At 43.4% G+C, this 19403-nt stretch overlaps 1 protein-coding gene across 2 annotated transcripts in view; it reads right to left on the bottom strand.

The window, feature by feature from the left end:
• TAF3 (TATA-box binding protein associated factor 3) overlaps positions 1-19403 on the bottom strand; it is a 145449-nt gene that overhangs the window by 8654 nt on the left and 117392 nt on the right. For both annotated transcript variants that reach the window (XM_083700122.1, XM_083700123.1), the window contains exon 5: positions 1296-1551. In XM_083700122.1, coding sequence (XP_083556248.1) covers positions 1296-1551 — 256 coding nt within the window. The remainder of the gene's footprint in view (positions 1-1295; positions 1552-19403) is intronic.

Genomic DNA, 19403 nt, shown 5'->3' with positions numbered 1-19403 from the left:
TAGGCCTCAGTAAAGTTTCCTGTTTCACAATAAACATTCTTGTTGACTCTTTGTTGCCATTGTCCTTAAGCAAAGATTACTACCATCTTTTCAATGCACATAAAATTCTTTTATTCAGAAGGCGATACGGGCTACTGCTTAACACTCAAAAGCCAAATAAAGTGGGATAAAGAGTGTATCCCTTCTAAAGCCCAGGAAGTGCTTCAAAGCAAAATAGCACTTTAAGTTTTATTCACAAGGTTACAAACATGAAAACAAGGATGTTTAATAAACTTGGTATAAATCGTTTTGAAGGAGGTCATCAAAGCCTGAACACGTAGGTCTCATAACAAATAAGTTAAGCTTAGCATGGGCTATTTGAGTTCAGTTTACCATAAAAATTAATAGCTCTTAAGCCTCATTTCCACAACTATTTATGTGATATTGAAATGATTTGTTGGGAACAGGTGGACTTAGGGACATAATAAATTCATATAGCACCCTATACCCATAGATCTCATGACAGCCCACAGCATAAAATTATAATATAAACAGCACAAAATACATTAAAAAACAAAAACAAAGACAACCAAAAAATCCCTCCCGTGTTTTGTTAGCCCCAAAATGGAAAACGAGCGAGGTCCCAACTAAAGAAGAATGGCAACTTAAACTGATGGAATATGTGCAGTTTGTGGACCTAACGTATCGAATAAGTGAACAAGAAGAACATATGTTTAAAGAAGATTGGAAAATATTTATTGAATATACCTGGGGGGTGGGGTAATTGTGTACACTCGAAAACATTGGCGGCATTAAGATAAATTCAACAGTGTAAATAAGTTTTGATGGATGTAATAATGGAACACTGAATGGTTTCATTTATGTAAAATATACGGGGATTTATGTTATGCAAAATCAACCATGGAAAGAAAAGAAGGGAAGTCATTGATATTTTAAGGTTATTTAAATGAATACTCTAAATTTTAAAACCGGAAATTTAATTTAATAAAAATTATGTGTGTGTATATATATATATAAGTTGTGTGTGTGTGTGTGTATGTATATATATATATATATGTGTGTGTGTGTGTGTGTGTCTGTGTGTGTGTGTGTGTGTATATATATATATATATATATTTATATATATATGTATATCACCGGATGTCAATCAACCCAAGGCCTGGTTGAAGAGGAACATATTTGCTGGGCTCCTAAAAGGTGTTTAATGAAGGCGCCTGGTGAGCCTCCCTGGGGAGAGCATTTGGCAAGAGGGAAATCAACACACATTTTGTAGTGAAAAGCATCCATGTACATACCACGTAATTACTGACAGTCTCCGTCACCACACTCCTTACGGGACCCTTGGATCCTCCCACAGCAGGCATTGCAGGAGACGGTGGTGGAATCGCAGCTGGGGAAATGATAGCAGGAGGCATAGGAAGAACCACGGGAGGAGGAGGCGCCGTCACGTGGACAGGAGCCGGTGCCGGGGATGGTGGAGGCGGTGGCGTCTTGGGCCGAGCCGTGACCGATGGTTTAGCCTCCGGTGCCGACACCACTTTGCTGATGACACTGTCGGATAAAAGGGAGGAAAAGAACAGATGTAACAGTGCACTACAATGATGCCCAGAAAAAAACAGAGGAAAACCCGCCACAGATTTTTATCAAGGCAAGATAGCCCTTGAATAGTTTTCCTTCCCATTCATGAACCATATATTGCTGAAACCAAATTTTGAAAATTTGCTTGCTTAAATCTTGCTGATTTTTAAAACTGCATTTTATTGCTTTTTCACACTGCTTTGAGGGTCTTTTTGAATGGAAAAGCTGCTCCTATAACAGGGGAACAGGCTGGAGAACTCACTCTTGGTGCTCTATATCCAAATGTCCCAAAAGTCACATGATAAATAAAATTCGAAAAATCTGCATTATGGCTTTCATCAGATGACTATGAAAGCAGCCATATCTGTTTAGGATCAATAATGTATATATGCAATATATAATCAGCACCCAGATATTAATTGCTGCCTTTGCTAGAATCCATCACAGGGTGTTGTTATGGTAAATACATGCTAAAAGTAAAACACTGCACTGGCAAAGGATTGAGGCAATCAATATTTATTTATAGACAACTGTTTCCTACACAGCAATAGGCAGACAAGTTATCAAATGGAAGAAAAAACCACAACTGATGAGGGAGAGGAGAGAACCCACAAGATTTGTCTAGGGTGGAGCTTACAGAACCAGCAAGACAAAGGCCATATCAAAAGATTACAATTGAACAGTCAACTTGTTTAGCTGATCAGAATGAGCTTATGTCAAGCACCCAATCCTGTCTCGATTCCGAAAGCTTAGCTAGCAGGGCAACGATGCTGATTTTGCAACGTTTGCCTACGAACGGAAAGAAAAAGATCCCAAGCATGAACGGACCCAAGACAGGAAGCAGGTTGGAGTTGCCATTTCACATACAAACCAGCATTTCCAGTCAACATGGGAAATGGACAAAGAAATAATAGATTATTTCCAGCTAAATTAGATTAATGGGCCTAAGTCATGCCTATCAATGTCAATGGGTCTAATAGCATTTGATACATCCTAATATCAATAAATACTGCTACTAGTAGTAGCTGTGCATAAAAATAGCAGAGGAGATGCTCAACTAACTCAGCTTTGGATTTTCAATACGACTCAAAATCCCACTTTTGTTTTGTGAGGAAGTAAACAGAACAATGCCTACCAACGCACATGGAATATACGTTTCATTAAAAGGGGATAAGGTAAAGGTACCCCTGCCCGTTCGGGCCAGTCTTGCCAGACTCTAGGGTTGTGCGCTCATCTCACTCTATAGGCCGGGAGCCAGCGCTGTCCGCAGACACTTCCAGGTCACGTGGCCAGTGTGACAAGCTGCATCTGGCGAGCCAGCACAGCACACGGAACGCCGTTTACCTTCCCACTGGTAAGTGGTCCCTATTTATCTACTTGCACCCGGAGGTGCTTTCGAACTGCTAGGTTGGCAGGCGCTGGGACCGAACGACGGGAGCGCACCCCGCCGCGGGGATTCGAACCGCCGACCTTTCAATCGGCAAGCCCTAGGCGCTGAGGCTTTTACCCACAGCGCCACCCGCGTCCCTAAAAGGGGATAAGGGATCCTTTAATGACACAACTAACTCTTGCTGACAACACTACACTGCAGCTATTCTGTGCAGCTTAAAGTACAGTGGGGCTAAAAGCTTCAGCCATAGACCTGCATCCAGGATTTTTTATTATTATTTATTAAATTTGAATACCGCATCTGAAGACCACAGGATGGTTCACAGCATAAAAATTCAAAATGAGAACACGAAATGTATAATAAAACAAGAACAAACCCATCGCCCCCTACCCACAAACATATTTAAAAGGCCCTGGAATGTTAGATCAGCCAAAGGCCTGGTTACAGAGAAATGTTTTCGCCTGTCATCTAAAGGTATAAAGATGGTTGCCCAGCTCTGGCATTTGCAACATATCTTCCCACCACAAAAAGCTATGGTTATGCTGCTGTCAAGTTTTGGAAGCAGAAGGCATTTTGTGCTCCCCGCGGCCCTGCTGAAACAGCAGCAGCAACAAACACAAGCGAGCTGCAAATTCTAGGCTGAGGAGGAAGCATGTCATTCACAGGTATGAACGATTCTAGAACAAGCAAAGAGAAAGAGGAGGACTTTTTCAATGTGGAACGCCTTCTCCAAAAAAGCTCCAACGGAGACCATCATCTTTGGTAGACAAGACAGCATGACTCCCTTTGGGTGGGGGGGAAGTGGAGATTCCAAGCTGTATTCTTATTAAGAGCGTGTGAGAGCGTCAGTGTTGGTTGCTATGATGTGCCTAACTCGAGAGGGAAAGTGGAATATAAATTATATAGACAGATAAATTAGCAATTAGGAAGATATAGAAGAGACAGAGGAGATGCCAAATCAGGTATGACACAGAACAAATTGCATCTGAGCAATTTGCATTTGAGCAGCCAGTGTCTATAGTGAACTTCATGCTCAAGGTCCAAGATTGGTCCTTAGCACCTGCTAAGTTTGAACAGAGTACGGAAAAACATTTTGAACAGTCATTAGTATGCACACTAGTTGGCTGTGCAGGACATTTTCAGCCTTGATAATATAATTTGCAAGCAACAGTCTGGAGAACAGCGAAACAGGGTGCTGCATCTGATGTGGAAGACCGACATGCAGTACTCACTTACGAAACCAAATGAGTGGATGGAGATTGGGCAATTCAACTAATTCAACCTAAGAAGCTGCCTGATAGGATATATGAAGGTAAGATTTCAGTGTAATCTGCCTGAGCTGTTGGGTACAGAAAGATCTAAATATGTATGGGGAAAAGGTAGAAGCCCAGTTTAGGCTTAATCACGTCTTGGTTACAGAAATGTAAATTACATAGTCAGGTGTCATAATGAACGCAACTTACAAAACTGATAATGCTAAGTGGTGATCAATCAATATTACAACTGTGTGAAAGAATTCTGCTGCATATGCCAATGTACTTGATGTGCGCAACTGAGTGCATATGTTATGTATCTACACCACCCTCCCTCAGCCATCCAAAGGTCTCCTGCTGCGTGAAACAGCTCCACCCATCTTCCCATACTGCTCTTTCTGCCTGTACCTGACTTCAAAATGCCTCTGATCAACCACCTGCCTCAATTCCTTCAAGCCTCTCCTCAAAACTCACATTTCCCAGCATGATTGTAGATTGTCTCTATGACTTGTTGTAACTAAGCCATATACAGTGGTACCTCGGGTTAAGAACTTAATTCGTTCTGGAGGTCCATTCTTAACCTGAAACTGTTCTTAACCTGAAGCACCACTTTAGCTAATAGGGTCTCCCGCTGCCACCGCCCATGAGATTTCTGTTCTCATCCTGAAGCAAAGTTCTTAACCCGAGGTACTATTTCTGGGTTAGCGGAGTCTGTAACCTGAAGCATTTGTAACCCGAGGTACCACTGTAACTGACATGATCACAAAGGGCGGTAGTCAACACTACTAATCCTACTCAGAGAAGACCCTCTGAAGTTAAGGGGCATGGCTAACTCAAGTTCATTCATTTTAGTGTGTCTCCTTTGAGAAGGACTTAGCTGAACACCACCCTTTCCCCCACCCCACACCCCAATGTATCCCTGGGTCTATTTTAGATTGAAAGCTCTTTAGGGGTTAGGGATTGCTACCTGCTGTTTGTAAAGTGCAAATGCATATAAACAAATAATATTTGGGTTTTTTTAATAGAATATTTATTAAGATTTTACAAAAACATAAATACAAAAATCCATAAAAAAGAAAAAGAAAAATACAAAAGACAAAAAAATAAAAAAAATAATCCATTTTTTATACCTTTAAACTCATTAGCTTGTTTCCTTGACCTCCTCACACCTCCCCTTTTTTAAACAAATAATATTTGCACCAAACTGCTTCTAACACTCAGCCATGGGCAAATTCGGTTGAAAACAATGCAGTGGAGATGGTTAGCACCTGCACACCAATGTGCAGTGTTGATAAGTGTCAGCCCTGCATTGTTTGCATTGACTGTGTGCTTGGAGGTGCATCTGAGTGCACACCATGCCCTAAATTATCTGCAGAGCAGATTAATTTGCATGCACGGAAGTGAACCCAATTTTCCTTTTAGAACACAAACGAGGTGAAATAATTTCAGGAAGGTGCATGTTCTTTGAGGCCCATTCCTCCCCACCCCTGATCCGAAAGATGGCAAGGAATATTTCCCCCCTCGCAGTTTAAAGGAGCTTATTAATGGAGGCATGTGGGCTGGATGGGTGCACACCTGAGGCTGCACCTGCTTCCAGCCCAATAGCTTCCTTCCCATAGTGCAAGTACCAGGCTAAAGGTAAGCAAGTAGCACCCAGTTTGCTTCCCTGTAGTCTGTTAAGCTCCCAACTCAGCCAGCAAGAGAGCTTGAACCTCCTGGCTCTTTGCTGGAAGAGTTCTTTGGCAGAAGGCAACATGCATGCACAGCTTTCGGTCTTAGTCACTTTTCTGGGGTGTGGTGGAAGTCAAGGGGTTCTATGACATTTTCCTGCTCACTTCTCCCCATCTGCAGGGACCTACCTCTAGACTCTCCCATGCCCAACTTTTGATTTGCATGTCCGCAAGGTTCAAATCCCAATTTTACTAACAGGGAAGTGATTGACTGGCTCTGTTTGAAGTGCAGGCTTCAAACGTGTGCACAACAACAGGCCTGGCCTGTTTATCTCAGGTATCACATCCAAGATCTGCGCTACGAAGAGCACCCAATGCAGCCTGGCCACCACTCCCTTCAGCTAATGAAACTCTGGCACAGCAGGCAGAGAAATGGTTTTGGCTTACGCCATTTGATTGCGATGGGGCAATCTCAGAGGGGGATGGTGACTCTCATCATCCTATTGAAGGCCGAGGATGCGAGTGTGGCAACATGCAGGAGGAGACAGAGCCAAGTCTAATGATGATTAATAAGGTTCCTTTGATCATGCCTTGAGTGCCATGGGACTGAGCCGCCCTGGGGCTCCCTGACAGATGACCTCACTCCTGCTTCTTGATCTATCCGCAGTTTTTCGATGCCATTGACCATGGCATCTTCCTGGCTCAGGTCTTTGGAATGGTAATTGGGGCACTGTGTTATACCAGATTTGGTCCTACCTGCAGGACAGAGTCCAAAAATGCAGAACTGGGAGAGTGCTTTTCAGCCCCCTGGCAGTTATGCCATGGGGTGCTATTTTATACCCAGTGCTGTTTAGTATTTGCATGAAGCCAGCGGGAACAGTCATTAGAAGCTTTATGGCAAGGCAAAATCCGTGTGCTGACGACACTTGGCTCTGTTCCTCCGTAACACCTGAATCAGGAGAGGCTGTGCAGGGCCTGGGTTGGTGCACAGATGCAGTGGTGAGATGGAAGAAAGGAAAATAAGCTGATCTAGAATCCTTACAAGACAGGGGCACTGTGGGTGAATGGGTCCTGTGTCTCAAGAAATTAGTTGCCAGCTCTGGACAGGTCTGCACTCCCCACCCCACCCCACCCCGAAGGAGCACGTTCAGTTCACAGTCTGGGGGTGCTTTGGGACCCAGTTCTGCCACCGGAGGCCCAGATGGCCTCTGGGGCTAGAAGAGCCTTTTACCAGCTGCGCCTGGTATGACAGCTGCAACAGATCGTGGACCATGAGAGCCTGACACAGTAGATCAGGCACGGGTGACTTCAAGACTGAATTACTGCTATTAGCTGTGTTCCATGCACTTCATCTGGGAGCTGCAGCCAGTGCAGAATGCTGCAGCAAAGTTGGTGACAGAAGTGAGATCCTGACAGCTTATATATATATATATATATATATATATATATATATATATATTACACAAAGAAAAAGGAAAAACACCCATTGCACCTATACCATACAAAAACAAATAGACTTAATACAAACCGACTCAAAGACACAAATGACTTCCCGTCTACTCCTTAATTCAACTACACAAACTTGTTGCCAATACAAACTATTATCAAAATTTAACTGCATCTTAATTTATCTTAGGACTCACATCATTCTTAAAGCTACTACTGAAGTTAATGAAATGCTGCGACAGAGTTTAAGCTACTGTAATTATTTTTCAAATATATTTTGAAGACTTCCCATCTGGATACAAATACCTGTTTTGGTTTGTTTTTTATTTTTTTCAGACAAACTGTCTAGTTCCGCGTATTCAATCAATCTTTGAATCCATTCCTGCATAGATGGAAGTTTATCAAATTTCCAATTTGCAGCAATTAGGACACTTGCTGCCGCTGTAGCGTATAAAAATATATCCTTTGTGTTTTTTTTAGGAAAGTTCAAGTCCGTAATTCCCAGAAGATAAGCTTCTTGCTTTTTATTGAAAGAGATTTTTAACAGTTTTTGCAATTCTAAATGGATGCCCTCCTCAAACAGCTCAATTTTCTTGCATTGCCACCACATATGGTAAAAAGTGCCTGATTTTTCTCCACATCTCCAGCAATCGCATGGGATACCTTTAAACATCTTGGAAAGCTTCCAAGGTGTTAAGCACCATCTATGTTGCATTTTTAAAAAAGTTCTCTCTTACGGTAGATCCTGACAGCATTGGACACTTCCACTTAGAGAACTGCACTGTTTGCCAATTTGGTCTATAAATCCTTACTATTGGTCTATAAATCCTTTATTTATATATTTATCCAGATACACATGCATGCACACGAAAGCTCACACCAAGAACTAACTTAGTTGGTCTTTAAGGTGCTACTGGAAGGATTTTTTTTTCTTTTGACTATGGCAGACCAACACAGCTACCTATCTGTAACTATATATTTATCATTATATTCATATTCCACCATTATTTTGTTGCCATAAAGCAGCAATGCTGCAGCAAGCAAAGGCTATAGCAGCTCAGTCAGCTGCTTGTGGCTGCAAAGCCAAACAGGATGTGTGTGACTGTTGCCATGGAAACAAAGGGGCAGTCCATTCTCCTTATAGAGCACCGGATGTGAGCTCAGTGTGTGTCATATGACCTGTACAGGATGTACATGGGTGGAGTGAGATTCTCTCTGTTGTTAAAAGAGTGCAGACATCTTTATCTGTATGGCTGCGAAAGACAGAAATAAAGACATGTAAATACGTTTCTGTCTGAGTCTGATTCCCCTCCCTGGGGAGCAGGGAGGAGGAGAAGCAGTGGTGTGTTTTTCTCACAGTCTGGGAAAAATCGCCGAAATGGACCTCGTCTGTTTTCCTGCCGGGAGTCGCAGGAGGGAGGTCAGAAAGGAATTCAGCCGGTGCCTGGAAGACTGGCACATCCCTCTGACCGAGGCAGAATTCCAACAAATGGTAGCAGACCTGCTGGTTTCTTCGATCCATGGGAGTCTGCATCAAGAGTAGCAGAGCTACTGTATTCATCACTCCATGGAAGCCTGAAGTGAGAGGCTGATCCTCTGCAGCCAGAAGCTGACCAGATGAAGCTGACAGCCAAGCCACGGAGCCCAAGGTATGAGATTTTCGGGCTTAAAAGTGTGAATGCAGATTGATTCATTCTCTGCTTCACGGGGAGCAGTGTTTGGGAAAACAGCTCCAAGTGAGAAGAGGCCTGCATTCCAGACATTCTTGTGGTTTCCTGTCCAAGGAAAGGAATGCACTGTTGCTAAGCAACGCCCGTCACTGAAGTGGAAAGTTACTCGAGAGGGCTGGACAGTCAGGCTGTGCCTCAGAGAGGCAAAAACAACCTGTGTTTTGACTAGGCTCTAACGAACTGTTGGAAGGGACTTTCCAACGCAGCCAGTGTCAGAGCTGCCAGGTGCACAAGAGTGTAAACAAACCAGCTTTTGGATTTTAGAGGCTTGTGTTTGAGAGTTAATGCAAGGACTCAAAATGGATGCAAAGAAGGGAGGTTTGCCTTCTCCATCCCTTCTGACCAATGACAATTATGCATCTTGGTCTATTAAGATGAAGGCCCTGCTGCAGAATCAGAGACTGTTTGGGGTGACTGAGAACCCCATCCCTGCTGCACCAACGCTTGCTTGGGAGTCACAGGATGTGAAGGCCAGAACGGCTATAATTCTGTGTGTCAGACTCGCAGCTTATCCATATACAGGATTTAGAGCACGCGAAAGAAGTTTGGGACACGCTGAGAAGGACACATCAGAGAGATGCAGCTTCTTCAGCGTTGCTGTATTTTGAGAAGCTGACCAACCTGAGGCTTGCGCCTGATGGAGATGTTCAAGCGCACCTGACGGAAATGAAATATCTGCGTCAACAGATGGTGGAACGCAATTTCCGTCTGCAGGAGGAAGTGTTTTGCTTCATGGTGATAAACAGCCTGAATCGGACTTACAAAACCGTTGCCAGTCAGCTGGGGTCCCTCCCAGCGAATGAATTGACTTCGGAGAGGGTCTTTGCCGTGATTCTGAATGAACAGGACAGACTTGCCGCACTGGAGGTAAAAGACAGGGGGAGACAAGAACGGAGTTCTGACACCCCCACTGCTGTTGCTACTGGAGAAAATGCTGTAGCTTTGAACGTTGTCCGATGTTACAATTGTGGACAAACTGGGCATCTTCCGCGGAACTGTAAGAAGCCGCGTCAGCACAGAGGAGCCAAAGGGAGCTCTACAAAGTCTGAGGCATCAAGCAGAAGTCAAACCAAGTCACAGGCGAAGCCTGCAAAGGCTTTGATGTTGAAAGGAACTACGCCAGAAGTGGAGAAAGCTTTTGTCATAGACACGGGCGCCACGTTTCATATGTCCCCAAACAGACAGCTATTTTCGTCGTTTAAGAAGCAAAGCTTCGCTGTACAACAAGCCAACGGTCAAGAGCTGGAAGCCACCGGAACTGGGACTGTGTATCTTAAAAGACTGAACTTGACTATAAACAATGTTTATTTGGTTCCAGAGTTGAAGTACAATCTGCTCAGCATTTCGCAGATTGCTAAGAAGGGACTAAAACTGTCCTATGATGATGAGAACTGTGAGATCTACAAAGATGGAGAGCTGTATCTTTCTGCCGAAGAGAAAGATGGACTGTATTTGTTGACTTTTGATCAAAGTGATTACATGAATTGTGATTCTAACATGACTTCTTTTGCAGGTGTAGCCAAGAAGGACGCCAAGCAGGTCACCTCGAGGGTCAACAGGGCATTTCAGCGGGTGTATGCTGATGTGATTGGTCCTCTAGCACCTTCTAGAGGCAATGCAAAATATTACCTAATATGTGTTGATTCTTTCACAGGTTTTGTCTGGATTTATCTTTTGGAGAGACCAAAAGACTCCTTAGAAAGGTTTAAAGAATTTTGTGACAAAGTTAAAAATATGCATGATGCTGACATAGATTGTCTTTGCACAGATGAGAAGCCAATTTTTCTCTTACAGGATTTCCAGAGGTTCCTGAAGAAGAAAGGGATAAGACACAAAATTGCTAGTTCCGAAGAAGCTTGGAAGAGATGTGTCTGTGTTAGGGTGAACAAAGAATTGCAAAAGGGAATGGAGGCGCAATTGCTAAGTTCACATCTGCCACATGAATACTGGGCTGAGTCGCTAATGTCATTTACTTATATGTGGTTGAGAAAGTTTTCAAAAGAGTTGGGAAGTTCTCCTTTTGAGAAACTGTTCCATAGAAAACCTTCTGTTGCCCATTTCAAGGTTTTTGGGTCTCATGTGAGAACAGAAGCTCCAGGTGGGGTAAAGAATGCCAGAGGCATTTTTGTGGGTTATGAAAAGGGTCTCTACAGAGTAATTTTGTCTGAATCTGGTCAGGTGATTCTCACAAAATTTCTAGACAGTGCTCCTGAACAGGAGAGAGTGATTGTTCACACTTTTCCCACAGGAGATGATGATGATTCTGATGATGATGATGAGTTTGATCTTATTGAGTTCAGTAGTACTGATGATGACAGCGATAGCTCAGACAGCTCAGTTGTCACAGTCATTGAGAGGAAATCTCACATAATGACTAGACCCTCAGAAGAGGATGAACCACTGATTAAGCTTAGTACTGGTTCTCCAGAGAGTTCAGAGGCTGAACCAGAAAGCAAGGGAGAGCAGCACCTCTTACGTAGGTCTGAGAGAGCAACGAAGGGTGTACCACCCAAGAGGTATTCAAAGGAGTTTGCTAACCTAGCTATTGCATGTGTTGCTGTTGTAAACGACCAAGGTCAAATTGAAGCTGTGTCTGAGTCAGACACAAAGGCACAACAGAGAGTTGCTAACCAAGGTAATGAAGAAGCACTCATTCCTTGGAAGTCACACAACCAGAGAGGTACATTGGTGAAACCAATGGCGGGTAGTTCCAAGGGTGGAACTGAAACAACAGGGGAGTGTTATACATATAACAACTGTTTGTTTTCTTCTCTGGATGACGCTTTGCTCGCAGCACGCATTGATACTTTAGGGGGAGTATGTTACCATAAAGCAGCAATGCTGCAGCAAGCAAAGGCTATAGCAGCTCAGTCAGCTGCTTGTGGCTGCAAAGCCAAACAGGATGTGTGTGACTGTTGCCATGGAAACAAAGGGGCAGTCCATTCTCCTTATTGAGCACCGGATGTGAGCTCAGTGTGTGTCATATGACCTGTACAGGATGTACATGGGTGGAGTGAGATTCTCTCTGTTGTTAAAAGAGTGCAGACATCTTTATCTGTATGGCTGCGAAAGACAGAAATAAAGACATGTAAATACGTTTCTGTCTGAGTCTGATTCCCCTCCCTGGGGAGCAGGGAGGAGGAGAAGCAGTGGTGTGTTTTTCTCACAGTCTGGGAAAAATCGCCGAAATGGACCTCGTCTGTTTTCCTGCCGGGAGTCGCAGGAGGGAGGTCAGAAAGGAATTCAGCCGGTGCCTGGAAGACTGGCACATCCCTCTGACCGAGGCAGAATTCCAACATATTTTGCATGGATCACAAGGTAGTGTACATAGTTCTCCTCCTCCCCATTTCATCCTCACTACAACCCTGTGAGGCTCATGAAAAAGAGGAGGAGGAGAGGGAAATATATGAGGCTGAGGCTCATTCTTGCAGCTGAAAACCATAGTTTCCTGCTACATCTGAACCAGGCCTCAGTCTTAGGGCTTATACTCACACAATTTATACATAATTATTCCCCCCTTTAAAAAAACTATCTTAATTCATTATAATGATGCATCCTATCTGTCACAGAGCTTCTGAAATAAACGTAATAAATATTACAGCAAACTCAATAATGTCCTAGCCTGTGGATTGCTGCTCCCATAAATGGCAAGCATACTCCGTTTTTCTGTGGAGATTATTCTGCTGCTCATTTTATATGTAGGTAGAAAGCTCTCACACACCGACAGCAGGGACGGTTTGCAGATAAAAACGGCTTCCAGTCAGAAACCCCAAGCTGCACCACATCCCCAAACATTGGTGTACAATACGTATCGTCCAACACAAATACAAAGAACAAAAAATTATGCAGAGTGCTCATACGCACTATTTTAATTGTCGCTGCTTATTTTACATTCCTTTTCTTTTTGTTTGTAAGAATTATGGTAATAACTGGAAATGGAAGACGTTTGGCTGGCTAAAGACCAGAGGAAGGGACTGAGATCTGCACAAGGGCTAAAATGCTACACGTTCTACTTCAAACTCATAAAACTCCTCCACAAACTACCCTTGCTTCCAGAGCCTTCAGCAGATAACATCCACATGCGTAGTTTGCAGTCATGAGGACTATGGCCTTTTTCATTTTTAAAGTAAAACCCCGAGAAAGCGTAATTGTGCGTCAGGTTCCATAGTGCATGGCGAAGGTGGAGACTCCCTCCAACCAATTAAAAACACTGTTGCTTTCTCAACATGTCACCATGCCACATTCTTTCTGAACCGGTAGGAGCATGGGAATCTCTCAATGTGTAGTTAGTGACAATTCCTTTAAAAACAACAACAGCAGCAGCAAACCCTCCCCCCCAAAACCCCAAAACCAACCAGGCCCACACAGAATCTGCCCAAAGCACTGGGATCACAGATTAGCTCCACAATGGGTTGCTTTACCAGGCAGGGTTTATTCTGACACAACGATACCCTTCATTAAGAGATAAAAAGTAAATTAACAACAACAAAAATCACCACCCCAGAACGAAGGAGGTGTATGTGAGAAAAGCCTTGAAGCCTTCTTGGGATGAGTCTCCCAAGCAACCACATCAACCCAAAGTTAACAAGGTACCACACACACCACTCCCTTCCCCTGTGATGTGGGAATGGGAGAAAGGCTTTGGCAAGGAGACGGCCTTGCTCTAAGTAGGCTTCTCATCGTTTTTCTTGAAAAAGGGGGCACTGGAACACAAGCAGCACAGTTCCCAACGCTACAACGGAGCGTGGATATTTCCTTCATACATTTCCACTTTGGTATCAGACAAAACGCTTTATGGTCACTGGGAACTACTGAAAGCTCTATGTACGCAAGGGCGCTCCCACCGCCATCTTGGAGGATTCCCCCTCTGCGCATGCAAATCATTGCCACGCTCACCAAAGAGGGACCCTTTCTGTCTGCATCACAACTGCTGCGTTGAGGTGCTCTCTTATCCTCCCCAACAAATTCACAAGATAATAGCCTAATATCCCAAACAAAGTGGATGGCTTTCCTTATGGCCAGCTTGGGCAGTGCTGTAACTATTTGGGGGGTGGGTGCTGGTTGGTTGTTGTCGTTTTTGCCTCCAGAGGGGCACCATTGAAGGGGTGTGTGTGTGAGCAAATGAGTGTGGGGTGTGTGCCAATCTGGGTCTTTGAGCCGGGTGAAATAAAGCCCAGTTTCGCCCCTGCCTTAGGCTGACATTTGTCTTGTGCTGCCTGGCTCCAGAGCCATAAAACACTACCCATCATGGCACACCAAATCTGAGCGCAGTCTTTTTCCAAAGTAGCCGAGGGCAAATCGTTATTATCATATTCAGCTTGGACTTGGAACTTTCATTCCATTCTACAGGACGGAGCTCCCCACACGACACATTCCCAGGGAAGGCAAAGCCTTAAACCTGCAAGGGCAGAGCGAGTTCTACCAGTCATTATGATGCCACAGGTAGGCAGGCAGGCAGATTGTTTGGGATGTAATTGGCTTGCACAGACGCAAGCCGTGACATGCTGCATCTGAGGCACAGCAAGACTCTTGAGATGTGAAATAATTTCCTATCTTTGGAAGCAATTTATTTGATTTCAATCTCATCCATTGCAGGCCCAAAGCATCATGACTGATGAAAATAAACGGGGGTGGGGAGAGTGTCACCCCACAAACGCTAAAAAGGAAGCAGCTTTTGAAAGTCAGATTTGATTCCCAGGCCTCAAAGGCTGCTGTGCCAAGTGATCCACAAGCGCAAGTGTGAGGCATTACCGAAAAGGCGTAAACGATGTTTCCCCCCCCTCTGAGAAATATTTAAGATCTGCATCTGAAGAAGTGTGCATGCACACAAAAGCTTATACCAAGAACAAACTTAGTTGGTCTCTAAGGTGCTACTGGATAATATTTTTTATTTTTAATATATATTTCGACTGCATCTAAATAAGTAAATAAATCTAAATTCTGTGCAAAGAACAGAATTTAACTGGCTGACTGACCGAACCCAAAGGGTGCTCATCAATGGTTCCTCTTCATCCTGGAGAAGAGTGACTAGTGGGGTGCCACAGGGTTCTGTCTTGGGCCCGGTCTTATTCAACATCTTTATCAACAACTTGGATGATGGACTCAAGGGCATCCTGATCAAATTTGCAGATGACACCAAACTGGGAGGGGTGGCTAACACCCCAGAGGACAGGATCACACTTCAAAACGACCTTGACAGATTAGAGAACTGGGCCAAAACAAACAAGATGAATTTTAACAGGGAGAAATGTAAAGTATTGCACTTGGGCAAAAAAAGTGAGAGGCACAAATACAAGATGGGTGACACCTGGCTTGAGAGCAGTACATGTGAAAAGGATCTAGGAGTCTTGGTTGACCACAAACTTGACATGAGCCAACAGTGTAACACGGCAGCTAAAAAAGCCAATGCAATTCTGGGCTGCATCAATAGGAGTATAGCATCTAGATCAAGGAAAGTAATAGTGCCACTGTATTCTGCTCTGGTCAGACCTCACCTGGAGTACTGTGTCCAGTTCTGGGCACCACAGTTCAAGAAGGACACTGACAAACTGGAACGTGTCCAGAGGAGGGCAACCAAAATGGTCAAAGGCCTGGAAACGATGCCTTATGAGGAACGGCTAAGGGAGCTGGGCATGTTTAGCCTGCAGAAGAGGAGGTTAAGGGGTGATATGATAGCCACGTTCAAATATATAAAATGATGTCACATAGAGGAGGGAGAAAGGTTGTTTTCTGCTGCTCCACAGAAGCAGACACGGAGCAATGGATCCAAACTACAAGAAAGAAGATTCCACCTAAACATTAGGAAGAACTTCCTGACAGTAAGAGCTGTTCGACAGTGGAATTTGCTGCCAAGGAGTGTGGTGGAGTCTCCTTCTTTGGAGGTCTTTAAGCAGAGGCTTGACAACCATATGTCAGGAGTGCTCTGATGGTGTTTCCTGCTTGGCAGGGGGTTGGACTCGATGGCCCTTGTGGTCTCTTCCAACTCTATGATTCTATGATTCTATAACTGTGGCAGTTTTGTAAATTTACTCATCTTCTGTTATTATTTCTGTTCTGTGGTCATTATTTGGATTAAGTAGAAACCCATGTAACTTTGTAAATGTGTGCTTGTGGGCAAGGCCTATCCTATATCTATTCTGCCCTCAATGTCTTACACACACCCATGCAATAATTGTATTTATAAATACACACAAATGCAGGCTAGCAGCTGGCCAACAATACTACTCCAATACTGCTGCCTTTCCTGCTGACCTCCTTTCTCATCAACAGCCCCAAACCCCTTCTGACCCTAGCCTAGAATGCTAACTTCTGAAAAGTTTGAATGTTTGTAATATTCCTTAACACCACAGCTATGAAAGTCTCATTTCAATCAACTGATGCTGGAGTTCAAAGACATGCATTTACCTTAGTTTTATTACTGAGTTTATCTGATTGCGGGGATAAATTGCAAAACCACCATGTTTTTCAAAATCTCAGTGTTCTTGCTTAAATATGATACCTCAGTTCAGCTCTCTACAACCACAGAAAGTGCCCTAAAAGATTACCCAAAGCTGGCGCTGATTTAATATATAACTTACATGTGCATAGATTGAAAAGCTATATAAATTAGGGCAAACGGGAGATAAATAGTGGTCTCGTGTACTTAGCCACACTAGTAAGCTACATACCTTAGTAAGCGAAGGGTTCTCAAAACTCTGTCCAATTGAGGCCCGCTTACAGTCTTTCAAAAAATGAGTTCACTGCACAATAAACATGCATTTGTTTCTCACACTGCCCACAATTCTCAAGAGTATGGTTTTGTTCCATGGACACTGCACTTTCTGAGTGCTCTGCAAGTAAACAGCTTTTACATGGGAAAATGCAGCTAATATTGTGACTGAAAAGGTGACTTGTGGGATTCTTGTGCAAAGGGAAAAAAATGGGTTTGGGGCGTGCTTTGAAAGACTCAGAGAAATGACTGCTCGAGGACCTATTTCGATAGTTATCAACACCAAATGCACAAAAAGAATTAGCTGTGCATGTCTGCCTTTGTGGATAGTGACATTATATAGTTTACTGCAGCAGAAGGGAACCTCAAACCCATACTCTTAATTAGGTCTGATAAGTCACTAAGTTTGGCCCGTGAAGCCATTTTGGCCAAACCACACCAACATATTAGTCCCTTGACATAATATATAAGGTGTGAAGACCTGTTATCTCTGATCAAAGCACGAAAGCAAGAGATAAGGAATGTCTTCTCTCTGGTGAAAGTACTAAGCACCACAGAACTAAGACTTACCTTATTTAGGACTGTGGTGCTTAGCACTAAGACTGAAGATAAGCTTATGCAACCACCTAAGATCAAATGAGGTCCTGTACACCTGTTAAAATGGCCCACAGAATCCATTTTGTTTCACACCCCTGGTTTTGTCACTAGGTGGCAGCGGCCAATTTCCTGAGTAGTACCAGAAGTTTCCTGTTGCTTCCACTTCTTGTTTAAGAGAGGTAATAAAGTTCTTCTCTAGCATCCTGACTGATGTGTCCTCTAGCCTTCTATGACACGACTAGGCCAGAAGTGTACTGGAAGAAGCAAAGATCACCAGTGTTGAAGCAATGATTCTTCAACATCAACTTCATTGGACTGGTCATGTTGTGTGGATGCCTGATTATTGTCTTCCAAAGCAGCTACTCTATTCTGAACTTTAAAATGGAAAGTGTAATGCTGGTGGTCAACAAAAGAGGTTTAAAGACTGTCTCAAGGCAAATCTTTATAAAAAAAGTAGTATAAACACCAACAATTGGGAAACACTTGCCTGCGAGCGCTCCAATTGGAGAAAAGCCTTTACCAAAGATGTCATAGGCTTTGAAGACACTCAAACTCAGGACGCAAGGGAGAAACGTGCTAAGAGGAAGGCACGTTCGGCAAATCCACACCATGATCAACTCCCACCCGGAAACCAATGTCCCCACTGTGGAAGGACGTGTAGATCCAGAATTGGCCTCCACAGTCACTTATGCACTCACTGTTAAAACCTTGTTTATAGAAGACAATCTTAATTGGCTATGAGTGATCGCCAAAGAAGAAGAAAAAGCCAGAAGTCCAAGTTTTGAATTAACGGATTTCTAATAAGACTAAGGAAAAATGGCACAGTGTCTTTCTCCGTAGAGGCAAAATCACTAAAATCTAGCCTTTCTACCAAAGCAAGGGGCTGCCTTTACAAAGAAAAAGGAAACGAAGTTTAATACCTCAGTCTTAGCTTTATGATGCAAACAATTCCCACAATGGTTACTGCTGAAGCAAGCAGCTACAAAGTGAAATGCTACTTTTTGTGCAGTTTTCAGAATGATGACAGTCGCATTCTGAGCCAGAACTGTTATTAAAGCAGAAAAACACAAAACGTAACTTGAAAAGGGGTATCTTCCTAGGGTGTGGGCAAGTGAAGCCTTCTAGAGATACCAATGCAATGTATCTTCTTGAAGACTCTTCACAGTCCATGAATCCTTGTTGACCTTGATTAAGGGAAAGATCTGGACCAAGTACAATTACAGTACTGGTGTGTCTTCTAATAAGAAAGAAGCTGGTCATTAATGGACACCTCATCACACAGTTGCACAATGTAAATAGACACAAGTCAAAGGAGGACATTGAGGCTTTTGTCCATGCTGTGTATGCTTCTTCATCAGCAACTGAAAACAGGCTGCTCACGGAGGCCCAGAACTTCAAGAAATCTTACTCCGTATCAAATCAGGATACTTCAGGAATGCTTCAGAGATGACTAGAAAGTACTTTGCTAACCATGGACTAATGAATGAATTAAAGGCTCGCTCTATCTATCTACCTACCTACCTACTTAGGAACAGAAGGAAATCATATTGATGTGTCACAGTCTATGAAGGAAATTCTCATCCTTATCTAAGCCAAGCAGAAAGTATGGGGGGCTGATACTGGAAATGACATAGAGAACAAAATCTTATCTTGAGATTACTGCCGAAGAAATAGATCAACACAGACAAAAGGAACCTTTAATCACCACACTGTTACTCAACAGGCCTTGTAAAAAGCCAACAGCTGGCCACTGCGCATCCGGGATGCCAATACTATTCAGCTGTTATTGATTACTATTCAATGCATATTGATACACACCCTTTTCTTGGAATTACCTGCTGTAGTGTTGTTGCTCAACTGAAAAATACTTTTGTTTGCTTTGGTGCTCTGAATGAACTTGTGACAGACCATGAAACCCTATTATAGAATCAGAATTCCAGGTGTTCCAGATACCCTACAATTTTCACCACATTACCACTGGCCTTTACTACTGAACTCAAACAAAAGGTGAGCTATAGAGAGCTGGACAAA

The sequence above is a fragment of the Podarcis gaigeae genome (assembly GCF_964106915.1).
Source record: "Podarcis gaigeae genome assembly, chromosome: 10".
Taxonomy (NCBI): domain Eukaryota; kingdom Metazoa; phylum Chordata; class Lepidosauria; order Squamata; family Lacertidae; genus Podarcis; species Podarcis gaigeae.
The sequence above is the reverse complement of the archived record's forward strand: the minus strand, read 5'-3'. Positions and strand labels throughout refer to the sequence as shown.